Source organism: Quercus lobata, chromosome 12 (assembly GCF_001633185.2).
Source record: "Quercus lobata isolate SW786 chromosome 12, ValleyOak3.0 Primary Assembly, whole genome shotgun sequence".
In the NCBI taxonomy this organism is placed as follows: domain Eukaryota; kingdom Viridiplantae; phylum Streptophyta; class Magnoliopsida; order Fagales; family Fagaceae; genus Quercus; species Quercus lobata.
The window spans coordinates 40,492,912-40,507,362 of NC_044915.1; the positions used below are offsets into that span (position 1 = coordinate 40,492,912).

General features: G+C 34.2%; 1 protein-coding gene across 1 annotated transcript; it reads left to right on the forward strand.

Annotated features, from left to right (window-relative positions):
* Positions 1-4,973: 4,973 nt before the first annotated feature.
* On the forward strand, positions 4,974-8,619 carry LOC115972513 (receptor protein-tyrosine kinase CEPR1). Its single transcript, XM_031092826.1, has 2 exons — positions 4,974-7,648; positions 8,042-8,619. The coding sequence occupies exons 1-2, from the start codon at positions 5,158-5,160 to the stop codon at positions 8,434-8,436; spliced, it is 2,886 nt and encodes a 961-aa protein (XP_030948686.1). The 5' UTR covers positions 4,974-5,157; the 3' UTR covers positions 8,437-8,619.
* Positions 8,620-14,451: the final 5,832 nt, after the last annotated feature.

Sequence of the window (14,451 nt, forward strand, 5' to 3'; positions counted from 1 at the left end):
TTTGCTCAAGCCCATTGAAATCAGTCTACATACATGTCAAGTACATCCAAGATAAAGTATTTCATGACAATCACATGGGGCTTCCTTCTCATATTTATTAGACTTTCTACATACTTATGAAACTCATATATTGTGAGATGCATATTTTATAAGACAGTTTTATGAGATAAGTTTTCCACATCCAAACTTAACTGCTTAAGTTGGAAGCACTTGGGGAAAAAATGCTAAACAAATGACACAAGGAAAACGGGAAATGTACGCCATATTAATCTTTCCTGTCTCCACCATTATCTTTCCTGAGATCCAAGCAAAAGCTAATGATAAAAGAAAAGTTTTTTGTTTCAAACAATCTGGTGCTAACAGATCAATGTCTCAGCAAAGTTGTCCTAAGTGAACGACATAGAATCTATACTATGAGAAATACCTTTGAATATGGTCCCTAAATCAGACCAAACAAAATAAAGAATATGGTATCTTCTAATGCAAAAATAGTGATACCCAACTAGTATTTTGTAATAGGATGTTATTCCAAATATAGCCACTCCACCTAGTCAGGAATCTACACACCGAGCAAAAAAAATAAAAATCAACAAATTCCATACACGTGCAGACGTGCGTGTAAATAATAATCAAGAGCGGAACGCTCCAGAAAGAGAAAGTAGAGGCCCAATCCAGTGAGAAGTACAAATTTGTCCCCTACAAACCAAAAAAAAAATCCCTTAAATATAAGTCTGTGGGCCCTATATAAAAAATGAAGTTAAACGTGTTATTGGTATTGGTTGATCCAAGAATAAAAGCAAAATAAAAAAATAAAAGGTTTGTACTGTATAATAATTTCTTAAAAAGAAAGCAAGGTGTATATGATTTTTTTATAATTCTTTTAATCCTTCTAAACTATATATTTTCTAATAATTTTAAGTGATCAAAATACCTATTTAATTTTTTCACACTGGTTATTTAATTGTTTCTTCTCAAAATAAAAGGTTATTTAATTGTTAATTTGTTCATGACTATATATTTATCAATTTTGTTTATATCATTTAACTGAATAAAATATATACATGCAATTACACGAGTTTACGGAGATATTTGAATGTAATAATGATTAGAGCAAGACTTAGGTACAGTACTTAAATGCTGTTCCTTAGGTTCCCATTTTAAAATTCTGTCATGTGAATTTTTTTTCATGAGATAGAAATGTATTTTTTAGTTAAAGTAGTCACATGGCTGAATCTTAAGATGAGAACCTAAGGAACAGCACTTAAGGTACTTAAATGTTGTTCCTTAGGTTCCCATTTTAAAATTCTGTCATGTGGATTTTTTTTCATGAGATAGAAATGTATTTTTTAATTAAAGTAGACACATGGCTGAATCTTAAGAGGAGAACCTAAGGAACAGCACCTAAGGTACTGTAACTAAATTTTGTCCTAATGATTATAGTCCTTATTAAATACTAGGTGAACTCATATCAAGCTAAATTTTGTGAGAAACCAAGATGCCAACCACCCAGATAGTCTAGCACCTCCCTAGATAGTTACCTAGGGGTTGAAGTGGAGTGAAGAGGCTTGTGTAGTAAGTGGAACATTCTAAACAACATTCTAAACACGTTAAAAAAAAAAAAAAAAAAAAAAAAAAAAAAAAAAGTAGGTATGGATAATGAGAGTGTTGTACATGGATTTGCCTAAAGATGTTGTTAGAGATATCAATCTAATTCTAAGCTATATTAGCAATGAAGAACAAACAAGTTAAATTGTGACTAGTCCTTCAAAGTTATTGCACATACATTGTATATGTTTTCTTTAGTTATAAAAGTTATAGTTTAAGGATGCCAATCTAAGCTATATAAGCAATCTTGACAAAAGTTCTGTTTGTTTCAACAAAAAATATTTTTCAAAAAATATTTTTCTCAATTGCAGGTGTGTGGGGTGAAGAAATTGCTGGTCAACCTAGAAATTTTTTTTTTTTTTTTTTACCCTAAAATAGAGGGACTTTGAAGTGTAGAATATATTGTTTTTTTATTTGTAGTAGTAACATTTTACGCCTCACTCAAAATTCATCAACCTAACCTCCACCCCCACCCTTACTGTTAGCAACCCAACCACCACCACCTCCCCTACTACATCGCCTGTCTTTGGTCGTTTGTAGCTGGTCACGATTTTTTTTATACCTAAACTTCTTCTTCTTATTATTATTAAGCAAAAATGCAAAACTGGTCCTCTAACTTTCACCATTTTTCATTTCAGTCCTTTAATTTTTAGTTTTGTTAATTCAGTCTTCTAACTTTCAATTTTTGTCAATTCAAGACTTCGTTACAACTCAATTAGTGGCTGCCGTTAAAACCCCTAAAACAACCCCGTTTTGTGGAGTAAAAAAAGACACATTAAAGCTCCCCTTCCCCTGAATCAAAACAAAGCAAAGAAACCAATCCCTACTGAAAGGGTTGTTAAGGACTTAATCCTATTCTATGTTACTAAACATAAGTATTTGCCGCAAACAGATTTCAAAAGTAAAATTGCTGACTATTTGGCCATGGATACGGTTCCCAAGAAACCTAGGACTCAGCGAGTGGCTTTGCCTAAACCCGATACACATGACAATGATAAAACTCAAATTGTTTTATCAAAGTCTGAGTCTTTATTGATTGAAGGTGAGGTGCCTATGACTAAGCCAGCGATTAAGCCCAAGAAATTGTGCATCTTGTGTAATGGAAAGTTATTCAAGAGTTCTTCTGCTATGCCTACCCCTCCAAACGTTAACCCACCACGACGCTTGCCTGAGAGTATCAGGAATCGCATTAACGGAATGCGTGTAACCAAAGAGATTTTGGTCATTCCAAAAACCCTTTTTGATTCTAATGTGAACCCAGGGATTTGGGTCTTTGCTTTGTTTTGATTCAGGGGAAGGGGAATGACAATTTTTTTTTCAGATTTTTCTTATTTTCTTTTAATTCCGAATTATAGAAAAAAAAAAATGTACAAAATGGTGTCGTTTCAGGGGTTCTGACGGTAACCACTAACTGAGTTGTAATGGAGTCTTAAATTGACAAAAATTGAAAATTAGATGATTGAATTGACAAAACTGAAAGTTAAAGGAATGAAAAGAAAAACGGTGAAAGTTAGAGGGTCAGTTTTGCATTTTTGTCTTATTATTATATGTGTGTTTGAGAGATGAGAAAATTTGTGAAAGTAGTAAAAAATATTTTTTTCATAGCATTTTCAATAATGCAACCAAATACTTGAAAATGTTTTCAAATTATTTTTAGAAATGTAACCAAATACTTGAAAATATTTTTTTTTTCGAAAATTATTTTCACCTAAAAATATTTTCTATCGAAACAAACGCAACTTAAGTAATTCCATTTAAGACTAGGCTACTTCTAGGCTATTGAACATATATTATATTTGTATTGTAATATAATATAAATATTTATGTTATATATTTCTTTATTTTATTACTCATATATATATACATATATTCATTTAATTTTTCACCTAAACAAAGGTTTTAATGAATTTTTTTTTATAATTTATATTCCACAATAAATAATTTTATTTGCCTAGTATTTAAATTTTATTTTGTGTGAAAACATGAGATTATGCCAAATAGTGCATTCTTTGAGAGAATTCATTCATTTAACCTTCCACCCTATCTTTTTAATTAGTGCTATGTGTCACTCTTCTTTAAAAGGTTTTAATGAAATGATTCAATTGACCTTCCACCAAAATAAAGATTTTAATGAATTATTTAATTTTTTTCATTCATTTACCTTCCAACTATACAGTGGTTTTAATGAATTGTTTATTTTTAAAAAAAAAATTTGAGAATTCTGTCATTTAACCTTCCATCTCATCTTTTAATTAGTGCCACGTGTTACTCTTCTTTAAAAGGTTTTAATAAATTGGTTCATCTCATACATAATTTTCGAGCATGTAATCTCATATTTCAAACAAATTTCACTAATACATGCATAATCCAATTAGTAAGAGACTAATTACGTACTTAAATCAACATGTGTATCTAAAATCATCCAAACAAGTCATGTAAAGGAGCACAGCGAGATACATTCAAATAATGCAAAATCTCTTCAACATCCGAATTCCTTACATTCATAATTTGTCATTTTCAAACCTCCAAAAGCTTTAATTTATTTTGCTATGAACAATTATTTGCCAATTGCCTCTAAGAAGGAAGGGAAGTGAGGTTGTTCAAAAGGCAAAATTGTAATTATATTTTCTATTCACATCTTCCTTCATTTTTTTTTTTTTTTTCCTCTCAAATGTAGTGGATTGGACTCTATAGGCCCGAACCCACAACAATCTATTTTCCTTGCAATCCCTTTTACAACCTTAACTTCCACTCATATAACAAACAGAATAAATTTTCAAGGGAAAAATACAAAAATTTCCTATGTGTTTTTGTCCTTCATAAAACTCCTCAAGGTTTTGAGTGTAACACTTAACCACTTAGTACTGCGCTATTTTGTATGTTAAAAAAAAAAAGTCAGCTGCTCATGTAAAAATTAAACTCATCAAATGAGTAGCTCATTGTTTATTTCAATAAATCTTTAATTATTTATACATAAAATAATACCACAAAGGATTATGCCTAAGCTCAAAACTATGAAGATTTTGTGTTTAAGGGAGAAACCATCTCTACCATATTTTCATCTCTCATTTTCCATCCTCCTGAAATCATCACAACTAAGAATAGCCTAATGGTCGTTAGCTGAAATGATATTAGATTATCAGCAGCATTGTCTCTGAGTTTTAGCAGTGGCCATCCAACATAAAGAGATTGACCACATCGAGTTGAACTTGAGGTGTTGGTCAAGAATACAAGCGGTGATTAGGGTCAGATGCAGTATATGTACAGAGGTCTTATCAGTGTAAAGAACTTGCACTGAAGTTATATTCTCTACATAAGTTAGTGGAGTATAAACATAAAGCTTCTTTATGCAAAGATATGCACCTCTTTCTCTTTCTCTAGCTATCACCCTCAGTACTACTGCACGAACATTGCTTTTCATCATCAAGGCTTATTACTGCTGCACCCAATGATCCCCACAATCATTCCACTTATATACTTGCTTCTCTTCCTCCCTTCCTTCCTTGCAACAACCACCTTAACAGCCTCTCAACCTCCCCAGTTCTCTCCCAAATGGCTCCTCAGTCTATTACCTTCCTTTTTGGGATGGTATTACTCTTATCACTCTCTTATCTCTCTCAAGCAATCAACACTGACAAGCAGCCTCAGTTTTTCACCCTCATGAAACAGTCTGTCTCCGGGAAATCCTTGGCTGAGTGGAATGTCTCAGCTGAAGGAAAGCCTTACTGCAACTTCCGTGGAGTTGGTTGTGATGATCAAGGTTATGTTATCCAGATTGATGTCACTGATTGGGGACTTTTTGGTCACTTCCCAGCAGATGCATGCTCTTACTTGCCAAAGTTGCGTGTGCTCCGTCTCGGCTACAACAGATTCATTGGCAACTTTCCTTACAGCATCGTCAACTGCTCGGTCTTAGAAGAGCTTAGCATGAATCGCCTGAATCAAACAGGACCACTCCCTGATTTCTCACCCTTGAAATTTTTAAGGATACTTGATTTGTCAGACAACCATTTTGGGGGTAACTTCCCTATCTCGGTAACTAACCTGACCAATCTTGAGGTGCTTAGCTTCAATGAAAACCCGGGCTTCAACTTATGGCAACTTCCAGAGAATATTTCAAGGCTGACAAAGCTCAAACGTATGGTCTTGTCAACATGCAAGGTGCAAGGTCTAATCCCTGCAACAATAGGAGGCATGACATCCCTTGTTGATCTTGAATTGAGTGGAAATTTCCTTGTGGGTCAAATTCCAAAAGAGATTGGGTTGTTGAAGAACTTGCAACTGCTTGAGCTTTACTACAACCAACTTACTGGTTACATACCAGAGGAGATAGGAAATCTGACAGAGCTCATAGACTTGGACATGTCAGTGAATAAATTACAGGGCAAGATCCCCGAGTCCATTTGTACCCTTCCAAAGCTCCAAGTCTTGCAGCTTTACAACAACAGCCTCAGTGGAGAAATCCCAGGTGTGATTGCAAACTCAACAACCTTAACTACTTTGTCACTTTATGGCAATTTTCTGACAGGTGAAGTTCCACAAAATCTGGGACAATCATCATCGATGGTTGTTCTAGACCTGTCAGAAAACAATCTGACAGGTCCTTTGCCACCAGAGGTTTGCAAGGGAGGCCAATTGCTTTACCTTCTTTTCCTTCAAAATATGTTCTCTGGAAATTTGCCTGAAAGTTACACAAAATGCGAGTCTGTTTTAAGGTTTCGAGTCAGTAAGAACCTTTTAGAGGGGTCCATACCTGAAGGACTTCTCAGTCTTCCCCATGCTTCAATCATTGACTTGGGTGACAATAACTTCACTGGTCCCATTGCTGATACAATTGGATATCCTAGAAACTTGTCAGAACTGCTTCTGCAGGGAAACAAGATTTCGGGTGCTATACCTTCTAGTATCTCTCGAGCAACCAACCTGGTAAAAATTGATCTTAGTAATAATCTCCTGTCTGGTCCAATACCTTCTGAAATTGGCAATTTGAGAAAGCTAAATACACTGTTTTTACAAGGCAACAAGCTTTCATCTTCCATCCCAAGTTCACTTTCTTGGCTGAAATCTCTCAATGTCCTTGATCTCTCAAACAACCTTTTGACAGGAAGTATCCCAGAAAGTCTATCTGAATTGTTACCGAACTCCATCAACTTATCAAACAATAACCTTTCTGGTCCAATTCCTGTGTCTTTAGTAAAGGGAGGGTTGGTCGAGAGCTTTTCAGGCAACCCAGGTCTGTGTGTGTCAGTCAATGTGTATTCATCCGATCAAAATTTTCCCACTTGTCCACAGCCTTCCAACCGAAAGAAGCTAAACTCCATCTGGGTTATCGGAATTTCAATAGCTCTCATTGTGCTTGGAGCTGTCCTTTTCCTCAAGCGTCGATTTAGTCAACAAAGAGCTTCCATGGAACATGATGAGACCATGTCTTCTTCATTCTTCTCATATGATGTAAAAAGCTTCCATCGAATAAATTTCGACCAACGTGAGGTCATTGAAGCCATGGTTGACAAAAACATAGTGGGACAAGGAGGATCTGGGACTGTGTATAAGATTGATTTGAGTAGTGGGGACGTTATTGCGGTGAAGAGGTTGTGGAGTCGAAAAGCAAAAGACACAGCTTCAGAGGATCAGTTGTTTTTACACAAGGAGTTGAAAACTGAGGTGGAGACTCTGGGAAGTATAAGGCACAAAAACATAGTCAAGCTGTACTGCTACTTCTCAAGTTTAGATTGCAGCCTGCTGGTTTATGAATACATGCCAAATGGTAACCTTTGGGACGCCCTTCACAAAGGGTGGATTCATTTGGATTGGCCAACCCGCCATCAGATCGCGCTAGGGATCGCACAGGGTTTGGCATACCTCCACCATGATCTGCTCCCTCCTATCATTCACAGAGACATCAAGTCCACCAATATCCTCCTAGATAGTGAGTACCAGCCAAAGGTTGCAGATTTTGGCATAGCCAAGGTTTTACAAGCAAGAGGAGGGAAGGATTCAACCACTGCAGTAATTGCTGGGACTTACGGTTACTTGGCACCAGGTAATTTTCTAAGAAACTCAAAAGGATTGCAATTTAATCGACATGAATTTTATGATGTTAAAATGTTAACGCTTTATTTTCTGTACCATGAACATACATGATTGATCATAGAGTTGTTTTTCAATTCTATTTTTAGCAGTTACAAATGTTGTTAGTCGTTTTGACTCAAGTAATCTGAAAAAATATTTGATTCCATAATATACTAAGTTGCATCGCAAGGCATATATAAATCCTATGAATACCAACTTTGTGTTGAAAATTTTCCATTTGCCACTTCTCCTTTTAATTTAATTTATTCATTTTGTCCAATTTTGTGTTGACAACTTTATCACCAAATGTTACATTTTTATTTAATTTCTTTTCTCAATTTAATTGATTAATGTTTTGTGACAGAATATGCATATTCTCCAAAAGCAACAACCAAGTGTGATGTCTACAGTTTCGGAGTAGTGCTAATGGAACTGATAACGGGGAAGAAGCCGGTAGAGCCAGAGTTTGGTGAGGGCAAGAATATCACATATTGGGTCTCAAACAAAGTGGACTCCAAAGAAGGAGCTTTGGAGGTCTTAGACAATCGATTATCAGGGTCATTCAGGGACGAGATGATCCAGGTTCTTCGGATTGCCATTCGCTGTACCTACAAGTCACCAGCCCGTCGCCCAACTATGAAGGAAGTAGTTCAGTCTCTATTTGAGGCAACCCCATGCAGATTCGATTCTTGCAAGTTGTCAAATAAGACCAAAGAAACACCAAATGTCACTAAAATAAAGAACCAATTTGATTTATGATTCCATGAGGAGTTTGCAAGGTTCAAGTTGATGTAATATATCTATAGAAATATAGTCTCTCAAATTACACTAAAGAGAGAGAGAGAGAGAGTGAGACTCATCATAAAGGGAAACTTGCTATGTAATTTTTAACAATAGCTTGTAGATTGTCTTTAATCTATATACTTCTTTTTTATTTTGTTTTCTGCTTTTTTAAGGATTTGAAGAAATTAATCGTTGTAACTGCTTTAAAGTAACGCACAGCATCTATATTTCCAAGACCCACAACTGATATCATATCCTAGCTTTTGAGAACTTTGTTTTTTTCTCTTTTATCTTTGCTTTTTTTTTCATGACACTCATCCAAAAAGAAACTCCACCAAGGGCAGATATATTGGTCAGAAATTGAAGGTTGTGATTTGCAAAGAGCATCTTTTTGCATCAAAGTAGGTCCAGATTATGAATTAAAATTAAGGCATGATTGGTATGTGGAGGCCCCGCTTCATGGAAGCTATCCATTGGAAACAAAATGGGCTTTGATTGATTGATAAGCATTTTTGTATCTATTTAAGAATTAGGGACAGAGGAGAAAGCAGAGCTTTTATTCTTTGAACAACTTTTATTGTTTTTCTTTTTCCTGTTTCTTTCTTTTTGTATTGGGTTTGAATTATTTTGTTAGAATGAAGGTATATGGATGGAAAAGCACCAACCTTGTTTCACCGTAGATAGTGAGCCACGAGCCCCCACTTACAAGTTGGAACGCACTTTTTCATCAAAGGTGTTCTGAGTGAGACACTGGATTCTTTTGCTTGTCTGAAATGCATTAAGTTTAGATTTCTATTAGAGCAATGTGGAGCTCCAAATTTAACAACATGGCTCCACAAAAAGTTATTTTATTTATTTTACTTTATCACTTTACAAAATAAAATAATATATTCACTACAATAAAATAATATATTTATTAAAAAGTAGTGTAAATATATGAATAAAATGATATATTTAATACAGAATAGTGTGAACACAAATTTAATACTAATACTTTTTTTTAACCTATGAGCTACGGTGCACGACCACTTTTTGCTATGGTGCTATGGTGCACAACCACTTTTTGTTGTGCACTATAGCTGTAGAGTCAAATTATTTGGTTTTGACTCCATCAATATAGCCATAAATTTGTATTTGATGGTGCTAAAAATAACAATATAGTTTTTTAACACCACCAATACTAATGCTCTATAGTTTTATGCTACTGTAATATCTTATGATGTCTACAATGCATTCCATTACAAGTGTAGTCATGACTTGGTGTAACATCTAAGTCATGGCTACAACAACGTTGTTATTAAACGACTTCTAAATTTCTAGTCTTCGTCCATATTTTTATTTATAAGTTCGAATACTCTGTCTGCAATGCATTTCACCTAGATATCTTACACCTAGTTTTATATATGCAGCTATAAGTTAATAACTAGGTAACATTGTAGACAACTTTTAAGCTGATCTAGTAATTGATCAACTTGCAGATATTTTTATTCGTTTAGCAAGTCCACAATGATGTCCTTCCCTTTCTTTTCTTCCTAACCATTTCTTCCGAGACTAAAAACAAAAATTCAAAAGTCCTTTAATAACAAAGTACAATATAGAGTTCAAAATTCAACAGCTAATCATGGAGTTTGTACTTTTTATTCATTCTCCATGAAGGCAACCTGTGACAGGCATATATCCTGGCAACAAGTCGTCGTGTTTCTCATCCGATTATGTAAACACGAGGGCGCACATTGCACGTGTATGTGTGTGTGACTGTGTGTGTCCCAAGTCCCAACTTTGCAAGTGGTCTGCGGGGTCCCTTGGAAGAATAGATTCATGGAGGCAAATATTTCTTTTGGCTTGGTGGACAGTCCATAAACAAAAGCGAGGAATTTTGATGAAACGAATAGTTCTTGAATGAAAAGACAGGGTATCAACTCTGTCAAGGCATGACTGGCTGTAATAACAAGCTACATTTCGGGACAGATATGTCCTCCACAAGTACAGGAAGCAAAATGATCAACTACAGGGAACTCAGCACATTTAGATTTAGTACACGTCCTGTAAAATATGAATATAGTAGTATCATAAAAACCAGAACCATATTCTTCACTTTCTAAATTGTTTGCCATGATAGAAGGATCTAATGATAACTTTCACTTAAAACACCTAATCGAATCAATTAATTAAAGTAATCTATGTTTTTTTGAATTTTACCTGTTTGCACAAAAAGAAAATGCTAATCTGAATGCCATTCCCACTGCCTGAAATGACAATTTAGTAGAGTAATTTAAAGTAACTATAGGCTACACACTGACATTGGCAAACAAATTAAAGACAATGATTATGGACTCGACTAGTGAGACACAAAATAGTATATGTATAAAAAAAATTCTATGAATGCAAGCCATTATTATTTATAAGTGTAATGAGTGTGTTCCATGGTGCCACGATAAGAAATGCACCCCTATTGGGTTGCTTTTGTTATAGATTGACAATACTAGCAAGAAGAGCCAGTAAATAGGTAATCCGTTTCTCTACCCCATAGGACAATTGATTCACTGTTCTTATAGTGCATGTGGCCTAAAATTGACATCATCAAAAATAAGAATAAATAGTTTTTTTAGCCGCACTTAAAAAAGTTGTAGATACCCTTTTAATGATTTTTCCTTTTTCAAAAGAAACATGATGCATGCGCTTCTAAAGTTGATAGAGGAGTGGGTTTAAATGGTTGAGGATGCATTGAGACAATGTTTCAAATATGTTATGTGCATTATAAAAAATAATTTTAAAAAATTCGAAAATGGGTACCGTACAATGGTGAGGCGCATTCAAAATCAAAATTACCATTAATTTGTATTAATATTTTACCTCAAATGATGATTTTATCCAAAGAATTTTTTTTTTTTTTTTTTTTTTTTTTGATAGGTATCCAAGGAATATTTTAATCCTTGTTAGAATCAAGAACCCTTTTTTTTTAGAATCAAGAATATTTTACTCCTTGTTAGAATCAAGAACCTTTGGTTGCACAATTGCAATACGAGGAGTATGGATTCTAGGTCAGCAAGCCAACTATTCCACTGCCACTGGGCCAGAAGTCCAATTCTCCCAAATACGAGGAGCCATGAATCTAGAGTGGAGCTCACTGCTTGGATTTTTAATTTATAAAACCGAGCCTATTGCCCAAAATTGACAATTTGTATTGTGAATTGAGTCGGACAAAAAATATCCTCACTGTTTGCTTATTGGATCAGTAAAGCCCAAATTTCATTTTTTTAAGTAGAGCCCAAATTGCTCAATGATACAAATTGATGGACGCTTATTGCACTCATTAGTCCGGACCGTACCTAGTGAGTAATATTTCTAACCAAGCTAAAAAAATAAAAAGCAGTAGTTTCTCAAAAAAAAAAATACCGGTACTAAGTTTCGGTTAGTTCAAATTGTTGAATAAAAAATTTGAGATTCAATTTTCACCTTTACCAAAAATCAATTTGTGTCTAAAAAAAAATACCAATACTTCTAATTTCTTATGATTTCAAAAAATAAAAATCTAACTTCTTACTAATGTTGCCAAGAGTGTTGTAACTCGATTAGCATTTCTTAGTGTTTTTATTAAAAATGTTTATGGCTTAGATCCCCCACATTTATTGTAACTAACGAATTTTTTGTTTAAAAAAAAAAAAAAAAACCCCCAGAGATCTAGGCCTGAAGATTTATTACTTACAAGTCTTAATAATAACATTAAAATGAATAATACTACATAGTGATACAACGTTACAGGATTTGCAAACAAGTTGTCCCTTAATTGTTACCAAGTAAATGAACAAAATGGTTCCTTTGGATGTTTAAGGGTTTTTTTTTTTTAATTGATAATTCGATAATTTGGAAAAAGAGGATTTGAACTTTGGATGTTTAATTTGGAAATATTAGTAGATACAAACCAGCTACAGAGCTATTGGTAGGGGTATTTTGTTTATTTTGAAATTTTGGGGTATTTTAATTCCTTTGATAGTTTTATGGGTATTTCGGTCATAACGGTGTAAGATTTTAAGAAAACTTTATGTGGCCCACATTTAAATGATAAATGAAAATTTATGTCTTAAGGATTTTATTTGAAAGACGTAATGGTGAATAACAATTTCTAAGTAACTCTCAATTGGTATAACCCCTTTTGCTAATAAACACCTTGAAGTTACAAGTTTTAAACTCCTTGGTGGAAGGAGTTTATGGAAAAAATCTTATTTTAAAAGGGTCCCTAATTTAGCCTATATATAGAGTCTGTCTCCATTAAAAGGATATATGTAAGGTAAAGGTCATAGACTAGAAAACATTTTTTTATAGATACACTAACATATAATGAATCTTCTTTTTCTCTAAACACTTCAACAACTATGATTGAACGTATGTTTATGTTTGTTATTTGTTTTGACTTTCCGCTGAACTTTAAATTTATCTTACAAACGGGCCTAGTAACTGGCGCAATCATCTCCATCATGACCAAGAGTTTGGCCATGTAATTACAAATTCTCATAATTGGGGTAATGGTTTCTTAGATACTGAGGGGTAATGGTTGCCTATATGATACTCATCGAAGAATTCTCCATGTGTCTAATATTGTTGTCAAGCTGCAAGTGGACAATGGCAAGAAGGATGACATCTTGCAAATCAGAAAGAGCACGATTGTTTCTCAAAAAAAAAAAAAAAAAAGAGCACGATCCCTAGACTCGAGAATGTGATCCTCGCCCTATAAACCCAAAAGTGCTAGACATGGTGCAAACCCCAAGATTCTCACCCATGAATGAAGTTGATGCATCTTTGCACACCACCGTTATGGAAAATGAAGGAAATTGTGGGAAAAATAGTCCAACTTAGGCCCTATATAAACACCATATCATACCATTCTAAGGTATGAGAGAAAAACCCTTACAATTAATTATATTTTCTTGATATTGGGTTTCACTAAGTTTTGACTTAAATATTAAAAAAAAGTTTAGGTTGACATTATATTGGTGCCACTTTGATTGTATGCCCTTACCTTAACAAATCTTTTCATTGGGCTCTATCTAGACAAGTGGCTCACAATAATTTGTATCATCAACATTCTAAACTCATTGTGCTTAGGCTCAAGTGATCGTACTCTTCGTTCATAGTCATATACTTGGATTACTCCTTAGGTTCACGCTAAACGAGGTTGAGAGATTTCAATATTGGCCTTTTTATTTGGCTATCCCCGCGTATTAAAAACCAAATACATTACTTTCATTTTGATAAGCAAATATACATTATAATTTATATAAATAAATAAATAAATAAAAAACAAGTCTCCAAAGACAGTACAATATATTCATTTGATTAAAAAGCTTGCAGGCAAGACAATTCAAAAAATTAAGTTGAATTCAAGCTTTAGCAAATTGAACATGCTTCAACTATTGGCAAATTAAAAAAATAGAAGAGGAAAGAAAATGCGTATAGAAGATGATTTGAAGGTCATGGCTGAGGTAAGCCAAAAGTGCCTAATAACTAGTAAGTACCCGTTGCAGGCCATAATGTTAATCACTTTGTCCTACGAAAAGGTACATTTAACATAAAACGAAACACAGAAACTTAAACAACAAAATGATAAAAAAATTGTTGTGTATCAGTGTGTGAATGTGATGGCAGAGACTTTTTGTCATGCAACCCACGCTTTCAATTTCTAACCAGGGGTGCTTCTTTTTTAGGCCCCTGGCAGGCTGGCCCTAAATGCTGGGGATTCGGATCTTGCGCTTTCCTGACAATAATCGCAAAACCAGTTCAAAATTAAGACACAACAACAGCAGCTTTCTAATGAATACACACACTAAAAAATTTTAAAAAGGTCTGGCTGTCTTATTACAAAACACTTATTAATAATAATTAAACACTTCATTTTTTTTTTTTTTTTTTTTGTAAAGATTAAACACTTCATTGACTACACCCTACCTCTCCATATTTCCTTTAATGAACTATGGTTGTTACTCGTTACTATAA

Coding starts and splice junctions, on each gene's coding strand:
- LOC115972513 (XM_031092826.1), top strand. CDS start 5,158: ATGGCTCCTCAGTCTATTACCTTCCTTTTTGGGATGGTATTACTCTTA. Junction 7,649..8,041: donor TTACGGTTACTTGGCACCAG/GTAATTTTCTAA, acceptor GTTTTGTGACAG/AATATGCATATTCTCCAAAA.